Source organism: Perna viridis, chromosome 3 (assembly GCF_037379345.1).
Source record: "Perna viridis isolate PV_CMFRI_1.1 ecotype Kerala chromosome 3, ASM3737934v1, whole genome shotgun sequence".
Taxonomy (NCBI): domain Eukaryota; kingdom Metazoa; phylum Mollusca; class Bivalvia; order Mytilida; family Mytilidae; genus Perna; species Perna viridis.
Window position 1 is genome coordinate 12,777,945 of NC_142447.1, and position 14,925 is coordinate 12,792,869.

Consider the following 14,925-nt stretch of genomic DNA (forward strand, 5'->3'; position numbering starts at 1 on the left):
TGGATTTTGTAATTGAAAATTCTTGGTAGCAGGGATCAATCATTAATTTTCTATACCTTTGTAGGATAATTGTTGATAATTCACATTATTTATTTTGTTTCTACCCTTTGTCAGACCAAATTACTATTTTTGTTTTTAATTTACATATCTTAGTACTATATACTACAATGTACACTCAGGTGCCAAAAGTTTGTCAACTTTTTTTCAAGATGGCGTTATTGTAAACAACAAACGTCACAATAAAAATTAAAAATCATACCTTTATTTATGACATAAAACTTCAATATTTTGTAATAAATCCTTTAGACATTAACACTTGTCGGCAACGTTTCGGCAATGTTCCGTATAGGCTCTGCAGGTATGTTACACTGATCTTATTCCAGGCCTTCCGAAGTTCGCGTTTTAGGTCCTCCGTGTCTTTAATTTCGAAATCACGTTCAGACAAAACCTTCTTTTATAAAGTGTTATTTTACAAATTTGATTTCAGGTGCCATTAGACTTGATGCACAGATGTTGATCATCTTAGCTATCGCCGTGGTTACCATTTACATGTACATGTGTTAGACGATTGAACAGAACAAAAATATGAGAAACACAACATTTCTAAAAGAAAAAGAAAATGAAGAGAACACGTTTTTGTCGACAAACTGATAAATGTAAATGTAATAACCATTCTTACCCTTCCGGACCACATAATGCCATTTCTGCTGTTTTGCTTTTTTTTTTATCTTATTTGATGTTTGTATATCGTCTGTTTTTGTTCCTGTTTTCACGTTTAAGTCTTGTACTTGAATTTTTATGTCTCTAAATTTTTGACGTTTCGGTATTTATAATTGAATTTATAAAACTAGTTGGTAGCACCACAATAATAATCTGTTTTGCTTAAATCTCAATCGAATACTTGGAGCATAGAATTGGTGTACCGACAATGCAAACAAGAGGAACGATTCGATAAATCTAACATCGTTGCGAGAATTTTGCGAGGATTAGCACCTCAAAAATTAGTTGACAAATTAGTGGGAGAGGCCATATATTTTTTAATGATTACTACAACCTTAAAATAATAACTTACTGCCCTAAAACTTATCTGAGAGATTTCGCGTAATATAATTACAGCTTTAATCCGAAGAAATTATTTTTAAACAACTCACAGCCATATAGGCAAAAAATGCCACCAATGTTGATAACCACAACAATATTCAAAATCATTCTATGTAAGAGTCAGACAATGGTTGGCAAATTATTATCCTCCATTTGGTGTTTTTTTTTGGTTTTGTTTTGTTTATTTTTGTCTAAAAATATTCAATACAAATAAAAAAACAGCAGAAAAATTATTTGAATTCATCCTGAAGCATCTGTGACATAGATGTTTTGACTGCTTAAAGGAAAAACATTGTGGGAAAATTTTCCCGACATTTTGCCATTGTACATTTCAACTAAATTTGACCTATCAATATCTTGAAAGGGAACATTTCATAAATAATGTGTTGGTAATTTCAGGAAATTGAGAGATAACGATACTTGGATAATGCAATCAAATCTCTGCGTTTATTTTCGTCATGTGCTATACCTTACCCACAGTTTGCCTGATTCTTAAACAGGGAAATACTTAACTATTTTACTATATAGATACATCTTTTAACTTTATGTCAGGACAAGTATGATTTAACATGCGTGTTTTTACAACGGTAAACCTAAAGTTTTTCAACCGATACAAGGAATTTATTCTGGAGTACAAATGTACTTGTAAACGATCAATACGTGCGAGTTTCTCCCACTATATATTTTATGTTCTTATACTTCATATCAATTTGCTGAATTTTGATTGGTTTACTATGAGGGTAATATTCTGCTCTTTCACATGTCTCATAGGGCGATTCCTTTTTTTTTTTTTTTGTTTGTTGTTTAATGTTTAATGTTTGTTGTTTTTGTTTTTGTTTTTTTTGTTTTTGTCTATTACCCACTCACGAAGAGCTCAACTGGACCCGGTAAATATTGGGTACAGTTCAATCTTAGTCAGCTCTGCAATTGAAGGAACTAGTAAGCGAAAATTTAAAATCATTAACTGATATAACATTGATCAAGGACCTATATTTTGTATTGTTATGATTCCAAATCTACTATGAATCTATACATAGACATTCATAATTGTATGTCAAATTAAAGAGTGATTGAGGTTGGAACTGTAAAAAAATGTAAGTGTTTCAATTAGATTTTTTGTCGTTGTTAAATTTTGAATTCTTGACATTTGTGTTTTTGTATCTATTTTATTTTGTTTTTATTCTGCTTTGTAAAGACATTTACATGTCTGTTTTCTGGATTTAATTAACTATAAATAAGAAAAAACACACTCACACAAAAACATCTTGATCACATTTCTGATTGTGAGCAGGAAAAAACTTCATCTCTGGTACATTGAATAAAGGTCACATAAAGGTGCGTTTCAAATAAATGCTAACTTGAAAGAAAATTAAACAATATTTTTTGAAGAAAATAAAGACGAAAGACAAACATGCAAAATTGATTTTAAGGGTTTAATTTGAAAATGAATGACAATGGTACATTCAGTATATCAAAATGAGTAACATATAGCTAAGAGGGTGAAAGAAAGTTTTTTACCCCTTGTAAATACATTAAAGTCCTCGGCTACGTCTGGGGGAAAACTATTTTCTCGGGGATAACAACCTGCTATATCACCATCTGATATAGTGATGAGTTATTTATATAGTAATAGTCTTTACATAGCATTCTATCACTCTCTTAGTGATGCGTTATTTATATAGTAATAGTCTTCACATAGCATGAAATGCAATAAGTTGATTAAAACCGCTACGTTAAATAGGCTAATTCGTAATGGACATAGTTATAGATAGTATTATTGTCAAATCGTTGAAAATATTTTTTGGTATTACGATTGACTCGTCCCTTCGGTCTTTATATAGAAATTAAAACACTCTATTTAAAAGCAGTTTTGGGCATAAGATAAAATTGACAAAGTCTAGTTTGGTATAAAAACAGTCACAAAGAACGTCTTCTCCACAAGAAAGGACACAATGTCCAAAGACCCCTCAGAGTTCTAGAAACAAAATTGTTTTAAAAATGTTTTCTAGACAGGAAATGCAATCAAAGTGATGATGACCAAATTTCACTTCGTCCAGGTCATAAAGAGAGGATTGAATTTGGTGATCATGTCAGATAATAAAATGGAAATGCTTATTGGACTTATTTGATGTTGATGCTATCAATTCTAGGTCGGATAAAAAGACTGAAATTGTTATTGGTGAGCAGGTTCTCTCAAAAAGTTTGAGAACGGACAAACCGAATTCAGTTACAGTTTTTGCAGAAGACACGGGGAAAGTTTTCCTGTGGGCAAAGACACTAAGACGTTTTTAGAAGTACCGTCTATTGAAGATATAACTAAGCAGTACTCCAGCTAAGAATCATGCAAAGTCTGTAAAATGTGATACACCCCAAAAAAGGCTACACATTTTTATTTATTTATATTAAGTTCGTTTATAGGTCTATATGATGAAATGCATAATCATTCATTCCAATCTGTTTGCTCTTATGAGATAATTCACCTTGAAATACAATGGTTTCTGCTGTATTTTAGTGTCATTTTAAGAGTTATATCCCTTTATTTTGAATTATACAGTACATTCTATATTATTTATATCCCTAATGAACAGGGATCATATGAAAAACCACATTTTAATTTCTGTTTAGTATAACGTTTTAAACAAAATATCAGAAATAAAAATATGCAGGCTTTCTAACCATGAATCACATTTTGCATTATTTTTAGCTGGAGTACTACTTAAACATTGTCTGATGAAAAATTACAGTAAAAACCTCCTTTTATCAAGACAGGTAAATCATTCTTTTCACAACCATTTTTAAAGATGGTGGAGAAAAAAATGCGTTTCATGGTCAACAAACTGCGTATGTTGGTATCTTACCTCAATTGTAGGTTCAACAGAGTTTAGGAATTTTGACTAAACCATTGTCCGAAAATGATTGTCAGATAAACAGAGCAATTTAACAAATTCGTGATATGTTTGCTATGGTTAGACTAGTTACGCAGAACTTATGCTTTTCACTCAATTATAAGACGACAACTTGCCATGAATGACACTTCTCTATTTACGCTTGTGGATAATAGGGATGTATCGGATTTGCCTCTTGTCGGTAAAGGTGTGTTTTGTGAAAAGTTGGAGTCAACGTCAAAACCTAACAAAGTGAAATAGAAAAACAATTTATGCCTTCTTTTGAGACAATGCTCATAAAAGAAAGTCCCATCCTTAACATCGTCATCTAAGAAAAGCTGTCAAGAAAACAATAAAACAATGGGTATAAAAGAAACCAAAACAAACAAAAAAAAATGGGTATTTTTTTTTCTTTTTTTTCCTTTCATCTTTCGTCTACCCCGGAATTGACCTTTTATGAGCAACTCGGCGGGTGTTTCTAGAAATGCAGAGGACGCTTACCATACCGGTGCACCTGGTCCATTCTCCCAGTTTTTAGTGGAGTCTGAGTTGCTCATTTACTTTTGTTTCTTTGTATGTATTATTTAGTTACTTTGTGTTCTTTGTTGTGTTTGTCTGTTTTCCATGTCTGGCCTTTGTCCCTGAATTACATTCTTTTAATTTCCACTGGAATCTTGGTTCCTTTGATTAATCTTTTTAGTACTGGAGATAAATTTAAAATCCCTGAACTTTTATCTTCGAAAGCTACATTTCAAGATGGACAAAGATCTTGGGCCTAGTAAAACAAGGAGACTGGGTGATAACTCTGGATGTAAGAGACGCATACTTTCATGTGCCGATTTCCCGTAAGCACAGAAAATTTCTAAAGTTATCTTTTCAGAAAAAAACAATTCAAAGCCCTGTGCTTCAGTCCGACAACTGATTTCTGTAAATGCAATCCATTTAAGAAAAAAAAGGATATTTTTGACAGCTTATCTAGACCATTGGCTTGTAATAGGTCCAGACAAAGATCACTTAATGGAAAGTCACAAAAATCTCTCATTGTACAGCATATAGAAATTTACAATATATGAAACTGGTTTTTTTTTGCATTTCAGAACCACTGGGTCGATATCACTGCTGATGAACCTGAGGTCCCCGAGGGTATTCACCAACCCAGCAGTCAGACTTGTCTGACCCCGAATAATATCACATTTTATAAAATTTTGCAGTATTCCAAATTTAAAAATACGTAAAACACCGAGGCTTCATTCCTTGCATTGGATATGGTAGAACCTCTCGGTGATGGATTTGGCTTCCTCTTTCGATAGATTTGGTTGAGTACTTCTTGTATACAACTAATATTTTGATTATGATCTTCCTACATGTTTGATTTTAATGCTGCTGATGAGAGGTTACTCCTTGAAAACACGTGTACAGCATATCGAAATTTACAATATATAAAACTGGTATTTTTTTGCATTGTTAAACTAGGCTTCATAATAAACGTATGCAAATCTCGTCTAGAACTAACTCGGGACGTAACATACGTAGTGCGTTTTCGCCTAAATCTGAGAAAAATCTGTCCAACTCAAGAGAGAGTAGCAAATCTGAAAAGGGAAATAATCGATCTCATGAAAGGAAGAGTAACAGCATAACAATACATAAGAGTGTTAGGGGTATGGCATCATGTCTTGAACCAATTTCCAACGGTCGTTTGTTCATGAGACCAATCCAAATTCATATACTGCATTAGATTTCCCCGTCAAAAATGAGAATGGATTAAAAAATACCGTGAACAGCAGATCTGAATGCACATCTGTTTTGGAGGATGGCTAGAACAAATGTCATGAAGGGTTGTGCTATTACTCATCTTCAGACATCAGTAATAATCACCACAGATGCGCCAAAGACAGATTTGGGAGGTCACATAAGAAAGAAGGTAGTTCAATGCCTCTGGCCTGAGGAAATTAAGTCTTGACATATAAACAATCTAGAACTTGTAGCGGTGATATTAACGGTCAAACACTTCTTTCTTCAGATAGGACACAAAGCAGTGTTGATCAGCTCAGATAACACGAAGATTTGCCAGTATTAAAATCGACAGGGTGAGGAACAGCCTGTTCATTTTTTTCAACACACTTTGTTTGGAGTTTTGGAATAAAATAATTCAAAAAAATATTTGCATGAAAGCAGCTCACGTTGCAGGCGTAAAGAACACTTTGGCTGACTCATTTAGTCCGACCAAAGTGAAGTCCACGGAGTGGTCATTGAATTAGCAAATTTTCCATCTCTGGGATCAACCTCTAGTAGACATAATTAGCAACTATAGAGAATCGGAAAGCTTGCTCTTAGATTGCAGACCAACAAGCACTTGAAATCGATGCTCTCTCGGTGCCGTTGGAGAACATGTTAGTATATACTTACCTATAATTGTCGCTGATTCTGAGAGTTCTGATAGAGTAATCAATGGAACCAAGATTCTAGCGGAAACACATGTAACAGTTTCAAGTAATACTGAAATCTCCGTATTGGCCACGTCAGGCATAGCTTCCTCAAATTCTAAAATTTCTGATTGCTCCTCCTAGAAAACTGTCAAAATATATTAACACAAGGGAAAAACAAAATAGTTCATCCAAATCCACAGGTGTTTCAGATGAATGCATGGCTGTCAACATCCACAACAACTTTCAAGCATGAAGATTTTCCAGAAAGTTGTTGTCATAGTCATGGAAATCAGGAACTCAAACGATTACTCATCCAAATTTAGAAAATTCAGTAGTTGGTGTTCTGAGAGAGATATTGATCCCTATGATGCATCTCTAGAACCATGCGCTAATTTCTTGGGAAATTTGTTAAATTAGGGGTTAAAGTATATAACTATTACGGGCTATAGGTCTATGTTGTCGCAAGTATTACCTGCCATTGATAAAATTCTAGTTGGGCAAAGGTGTATTCAATTCACGTTCACACATTCGAAAACTAGTACCCGATCGGGACTTGCCTATGATTTTAAATTTGTTGAAGAATCCACCTTTTGAACCCTTGAAATTATTTTCATTGAAATATCTTACATGGAAAACGGTATTCTTGTTTGCAATTAACACATTCAGGAGATGCTTAGATCGCAGATAGTTCATTCCTATCCAATCCAAGGGTGTAACATTTATCAGACATGGTCTTTTATGATATTTTTAAAATATTCGTTCCAGCATAACCTGAAAACAAGGTGTTTGACCCTAAAAGATCTCTATACCATTACCTCTTACTCCAGTAGTTTTATTAATTCAATGCGGAAACTGGAAAATTCGAAATATCATCTGAAAACCCTCAATTCAAGATTATTATCAGAGTATAATAACATTAAAATCTATGATTTTTAAAACTATTTATACTTATATTTCCCATACTCAGTTAAAATTCCGATTCAAAACTTGGTACTTGGTAGAGATTCCTCATACTTTGTAAAAAAAATATTCAAAATCATCTTTCAAATAAACTGATGATGTTTTCAAAATGCCGGAATTTTTATAACTACAACACATTTTTCCAGATTGTGCTCCTCTACTCGCTGTTCTACTCCTTCACTCTTCACACACACTTTATAGCTAATCTGATCCAAAGAAGGAACATCCTTTAGCCAGATCCTTTGATCTCAGTTTCCGCTATATAAATGATTTATTGTTGTTTAACAATCATAGTTTCGGGATTTGCATACATCGTATCTACCCCCCAAAAACACCTTGAGATAAAAGATACTACAGACACAGTGAAGTCGGCCTCATATTTTCACTTATTACTTGACAAACTTAACTAAACTGTACGACAAACACGATGATTTTTATATCGTGTTGTGTAAACTTCCTTTTCATCTGTGACAACATTACTTCGGCACCTGCGTATGGAGTTTTCATATCACAACTCATACGTTATCCCGAGCTTGCTGTAACTGCACAGACTATGTTGTACCGCGCTTGACTTCTTACAATTAGGCTTCTCGAACAGGGTTATATTACTACAAGATTGATGTCATTACTCTACTAAGTCGTGCACAGAAACAACGCTTCATCACGATCTTGGTGCGTATTATGTAGGCTGATACTTGCTGCCATAGTGTTTTCTTCTCGGACAGCTGCCAACACTCCTGGTTCAGTCTTGTTGGTAAGACTGCCACCTGCAGATCGTGTTAAGGAGGAAGACCTAGGGCAGGGAAATAACTCTTGAAATAAGTGATATATTGTATCATATTCAATTTCACCAAAGCCTTTTAAGCTTACCTTTAAAACAGATTAAAATCAATCCAATTTACATTGATGAAATTCCAAGATGGCTGCCGAGCATTACACATACTGAATGTTTGCTTTCCGGTGTTTGCTAGTTTTGGAAGTTCTAATTAAATGTGGTGCCTTATACATTATATATTAATTAAGAATTTTATATGAGGAGTCTAAATCTGTGAGCGTATTGTGAAAATTGTCTTGTACTTAGGAAAAAAACAACAAAATAGTAAAAATTGTAGAATATTCTACAGAAAGAAAATGTTGGATTATTATTTTAACGAAAATGCCTGGAAGAAATACTAATACAGGAAAATCTTCAAATCAACAAAAAAATATATAAAAACAGTTTGCTAGCAGCAAAGGAAAAAATACCATCTTGTAATCCTTCTCACCCTGAAGTGTCATCAGACTCAAATACTAGTACCAGTTTTGATATATCAGGGATGATTAATTTTCAAAAGGACATTGACGAGATTAAAATTGGAATAAGAGATTTAGCAACTAAAGATGATCTTGATAACAAAACAAAAGATCTATTAAAATCATCAGTCATGGAGGAAACTGGTAACTGGTATTGTCAAGAAACTGTTTTGTAATGTTGAATCATCTATGGAAAAAGAAGTTTGATGATAAATACACTAAACTTCAAAACGAAACATCAGGAACTATAGAAGCTTTGAAAATTGAGAATAATGATTCACGTGATAAAGTAAATGCATTCAAAGAACAGTTATCAACCATCAGAAAAGAAGTGTCGAGGACGAAGAAGATAGCAATTGAAAATAGTATCAGCAGTAATTTTAATGTACAATGCTCAAGAAAAAACAACATGAAAGTCTAAAAAAAAAAACTTTCCTGGGAAGCTACTGCAAAACTTGCGAGAAGACTTTAACTTGGCAATGAAGATCTGAAAGTAGAGCTTGAGGAAAGAGATGTTGTAGCCATACATAGAATACCATCTGAATATGAACCAAGCCCATTGATGGTTAAATTTTTTTTAATACAGATGTGAAAAGAAGTATAATGAGAGTTAGAAAGGAGTTGAACCGTGTGTAAAGTTTGTTGATGAGTCTCCCAGAGAAACATGGGACTTATTAACAGACTAGAAGATAGTAATTAATTTGATTCTGTCTGGTACGTCAACTCTGGAGTTTATGCTAGAACATTTGATGGACAGCAATTGAAATTTGGACTTAATGATGATACATCGATGACCGTTGACTGATTGATCGCTGACGGATCGATGACCGATGACCGGTGACCGATCTGATCGCAGTTTTGTTATGAAAATAACGTAAGATCTGTTTGAAATAAAAGAAATGTGAAATAAGTACATTGTTTGATGTTAAAATCTATTACATGATGTAAATTTGTGTAAAATTGACAAAGAAAACAGTAAAACTCTTAAAATACAGTGACTGCTTTGTGGTCACGTGATTCGATCACCGGTTTAATGTATCGGTTTGACGGATCGATGACTGACTGGAAACTGATCGGTGATCGATGACCGATCGCATTTTTTTTGTTGCATGGATCGGTTCAGGTACTGTATCAACCTTAGATAGTATTGGCTGGTGAAAGGGAGGTTACTCTAATAACTCTCTTCACAAATACAGAAATGTAATGTATGATGTATATATTGGCTCTAAAATATTTCCGTTTTAATATATTTTCTGATCATAATATAAAATTGTGTGTTATTTTTTTTCTCTATCAAAATAGATTTTACTAAGATTTGTTAAGGCAAAGATCAACAAGAAAGTGTTAGGCTTTTAGCCAAATTATAAAGTTTTTCTTTGAAACATGTTATTATTTAAGAAACTCATCTCTAATTTGCATTTTTCCATCTCAATTTCTCTTTGATATCTGTTTATTAATTTATATTTTTGTACTTGGTAAATAATATTATGATCGGTTAAGTTTCTGATCTTGTAAACTCTTGTATTTTCAGAAAGATACATAGGAGATAATATTAGATTAATCTATGATATCACAAAGAAGAGCCAGAGATACCAGGATTACTTTTATTTTTTGATTTTGAGAAAGCATTTGACTCTATATCCTAGAGTTTTCTATGTTTTAATTTTTTTTTTAATTTTGGAGAATCCATGATTAATTGCATTAGAATGTGCTATGAAGATATAAGTTCGACTGTCATACAAGGAGAAAACCTTTCAGATGTTTTTAACATTGGCCGCGGGTGTCGTGAAGGCGACCCTTTAGCACCTTATTCATTTACATTATGTGCCGAAATTTTAGCTATAAAGGTCAGAGGTAACCAAAATATTACTGGTATCACAGTGACTCATGTTGATCACAAACTATCGCAATATGCTGATGACACATCCTTAATATTAGATGGTAGTAAAAAATCTCTGAAAGCTGCATTAGATGAATTAGATTGGTTTGCAAAGATTTCAGTTATAATATAATCTTAATATAATCTTAAATATTAATTATTCAAAGACTCAGTTTGTGTGGATTGGTAGTAAGAGATATAGTGAAGATATTCTTTGCCCAGAATGTAATCTTTCTTAAGGATCTACGTCTTTTAAGATGCTTGGCATTAATTTTGATTTATATCTTGAATTAAATTTCAATGAAAAGTTTATAAAGATAAAGAGTATGATCAGTATATGGTCAAAAAGGAATCTCACTGTTATAGGAGAAATAACAGTAGTGAAAACGTTTATACTACTTATTCTGAATAATCTATTGCTTACTTTACCAAATCCTAGTAAAAATATGACTTCTAAACTTAATAGTATTTTGTTTACATACATCTGGAACTCACCAACTGGTAGAATTAAAAGGGAAATTATACAAAAAATATTTAAGGAAGGTGGTCTTAAAATGATTAATATTACTTGATTTATGACAGCATTAAAGTCAACATGGATATGGAAGATTTTTAAGTCTGAAAGTATATGGGCTGGCATACTTTTTTTCAAAACAAGATAAAGATGAATTACTGAAATGTGAAAATTGTAATGCAATGTCTATTAATTGTACAAACAAACTTTGGAATGTTTTCAAAGCATAGACTGATGTTGTCGGAAATGAAAAGAGTTACAATTTAGAATATTTTACACTTGCCCAATATGGTGGAATAATGATGTCAATGAGTAATCAAGAGAACCAAGGTTATAGCGGTAATCAAAAGAATGTATTCCTGGGACAAAGACCAGACATGGAAAACAGACATACACAACAAAGAACATAAAGTAACTAAAATTATACATACAAAGTAACAAAAGTAAAAGAGCAACTCGGACTCCACTAAAAACTAGGAGCATGGAACAGGTGCACCGGTAGGGTAAGCGTCCTCTGCTTTTCCAGAAACACCAGCCGAGTTGCTCATAAAAAGTCAATTCCGGGATAGACAAACGAGGAAAGGAAAACTATGACCCGTTGAATAAATCAGTTTTCACGGTGCCGATGGATACACCATAACGATCCACGAGTTCCCATTGGAATGCCGACCGTTTGTTGAAAAACACGTCCACAACACTGGACAAATATGTTGTCGATTAAAAATTCCAGCATTTTGTAAACATCTTCCTCTGTATATTTGGAAGATGATTTGGAATTATTTCTAACAAAGTATGAGGAATATCTACCAAGAACTACATATTTATATCTAGGTGTACCATCTTTTTTGGAAAAACAACGATGTATAATGTTTTTAAGTCGGGATTTTAACTGAGTATGGGGAATAGAAGTATACAGTGTTGAAAAATCATAAGTTTTAATGCTATTATATTCAGATAATAGTCTTGAACTTATTGTCTTATTGAATTAATGCCACTACGGGAGTAACAAGTTTTGTGGTTTCAATGTGAGGAAAAAACCTGTCTTTTATAAGAAATGGTTTGAAAAAGGAATATGTTTTGTATATGGCATCTTGAATGAAAATAGAAATTTCCTTTCAGTCATGGAAATACAAGATAAGTTTAATATACACATTGACATTATGGAATATAGTAGCATTGTGTCTGCCTTAAATAAGGCAAGAAGAAAATTAAATCTGATGATATTGTTGTATCATATCCTTTTGTTTCATCTTTTTGTATACTAATTTTTAATGGGATAAACTGAATTCAAGATATGTATTCGGTTCTTATTAACACTGATTTGACTCCAAATGGCCAGAAGAAATGGGAGACCATTTTAAACTGTGAAGAATTAAAATGGAAAGATTATTTTAAGTTGCCATTTTTTGATAACAAAAATACTACCAGTGACTACAGTGATTACAATATCAAATTAACCATTATATCTAAACTACCAATAGTTTTTAAATAAAACTGGAGTAGTAGATAATCCAAATTGTTTTTTCTTTGAAGAAAAACCATAGAAAATAAAACATTTATTATGGAATTGTAATGTAGTTCTTCAAAATTTGTTACAAGACAAAAAAAAATTCCCAACGATGTTAGAACTTCAGACCCTTCTATAAGTTTACGATATCTTCCCTGTATCAATTTGATCCGATGGAGCAGTGTAGCGAATAGAGTCGTCACGTTCTGAGACGTTGTATAATATTGATTTGTTGTGACATGCATCATTAATTTGATCCTCTATCCTACATAATAACACCTGGATGAACTGTCCCGTACTACCATACATCGTGTACTAAGTTACAGCCCTAGACTATTCCTACGAGGAGGAATGACCCGGCCAGCGAAAACTATATTTTTATATAGCCTAGCTGGGCGAGTGGTCTAGGGCACTGGACTTAGTGCAGGCGGTGTTGCCATAGATGTCACAGCGGTACGAGTTCGAGTCCCGCGGAGGGAACGACCAAAAATTTGCTTCGCAAATTTGACTTCTAACATCGTTGGGAATTTTTCAGACCCATATATATATATATATTGTTACCGATGGTTGTTAGATATTTCAATACATAACAACCATCGGTAACATTTCTGTTAGATGCAACCATGTGCTGATTATCTTAGTAAGGCCTACGCCATTTAAATTGGGAGAATATGCAATGTAAAATCCCCGATTCAAAATATGTTCAACACGTCTTCAGTTAACCTTGGTGTTTTTCTGTACATAGCCTTTTAGATATTATGTTGTGAAGTTTATTCTTCATCTCTGGCCTTGTTTTCCTTGCTCTTTGATATGTATGTCCACCAATAAACAACTATCAATGTAACAAAAGCTAACTAAAATTCATGATCTGGACTGTGTACTGGACGAAAACTTTTCCATTGTAGAATTATAATATACAGTGAACAAGCACACAAAAAAGGATAACCTCCCTCTGCTTCAATTGTACTCAAATCATATCAAACCATTGAAGTTGGAAATTTCACCCTTACAGTTTTGTTTTGTATGTTTGTTTGTTGGGGTTTAACGTCCGAGCAGTAATATTTCAGCTATATTCAGACGATGAACATGAAATTGATCATAAAATGAACATGAAATGATGATGAAATGAAAAAGGGATGGGACACAAGGGCAATGAGGTCGACAAATTTTGACTGCCACTGGAAATAGGGAGAGGTGGGTAGGGTCGGGCAATTTAGCCTCCTGTGGCGGAGCCCTATGGTTCCTACTCCGGGATAATACCACAGTAGGGTTCTTTAACGTGCGAGAAACGTGGCATCTTTCCCAACACGGTGCACCACTATGGTTTGCGGTCAGGTTTTCCGTATTATAGCCTGACAACCCCAGCATGTAACAAGCCAAGGGTACCCCATTCCACCACCTGGGGCACACATCCGTTGCTCCGTGTCACCCTTACAGAGACCCAGCAATAAATATTTTCTATGGAGTACATCTACATATGACGTCTTGCATGCCTATAAAATTTAATCAAAGTATAATTAGCAGTTCAGGAGTAGCATTTCCCGAGTTGTACAAGTAGAATCTCTGAAGATGGAACATCTTCCTATGCTAGCACGAGACATTATCTTTCATTGTACATATTTCAATATAATGCCCTACTTTCCGATATAAGCTCGTCCAAATCCATTAAAAGGGTTATGTCCTTATTTTATTACTTCTTATGTACCATGGTTTTAAGGATGAATACCATATGGGAATAATTGGGATTTATATTACTTACATACGAGAAGGCTGGAGCTGGTATTTCAGATACTAGTAACTGCAAGCACTTCTTTCTTCGATCATTTGTGTAATGCATAATCGGTTTCTTTATTTCTATTTTAACAAAGGACTCAGACCTTTTTGAATTGCTTTTTATATGATGTAGCAACTGGTGGGGTTGTTGTCTCTGACATATTCACCATTCTCATTATGTTAGTAAAAGTTGCTTTGTACAAGGTAAAAGTACAGAAAATTGGACACATGAACCAGTAGACACAGACCTGTTTATGCTACTTTAAGACTAAGCATATTTTAGTTGTATTATATAAAAATAAATCGAAAAATCTTGAAATTTGTATCATTTTAACATGTATTATGGAGGGTTCACACTTTGCAGTCAAAATTTGTAAAAACTACCTTAAAATCGTAGGGGTAAAGAGAGTAAATCCTTACAATCAAAAACCTTGTTTGAAGGGGATAAAATGACCAAAGAACACATATTTCAGTCTTAAATTTAAAATATTAGTCAATGATAGTCTTGTTTGGTTCAGAGACATTCCTAGCATTGCATCCTAATGATCAAAAGGCAACAACTATAATATTTCTAGCAAACAAAGAAA

At 33.5% G+C, this 14,925-nt stretch overlaps 1 protein-coding gene across 16 annotated transcripts in view; it reads left to right on the forward strand.

The window, feature by feature from the left end:
* The window catches only part of LOC148621058 (uncharacterized), a 32,829-nt gene extending 25,500 nt beyond the window's left edge, over positions 1-7,329 (forward strand). For 7 of the 16 annotated variants that reach the window (XR_015921069.1, XR_015921071.1, XR_015921073.1 and 4 more), the window contains 2 exons: positions 488-4,831; positions 5,084-7,270. Coding sequence is in view for 2 of the 16 variants with exons in the window: in XM_088575075.1 (XP_088431201.1) it covers positions 488-564 (77 nt within the window). In the remaining 14 variants the exon portion in view is untranslated. Of the gene's footprint in view, positions 1-487; positions 4,832-5,083 lie in introns of those variants that run through there. The other 9 variants (XR_015921066.1, XR_015921067.1, XM_088575070.1 and 6 more) reach the window with 5 other exon arrangements.
* Positions 7,330-14,925: the final 7,596 nt, after the last annotated feature.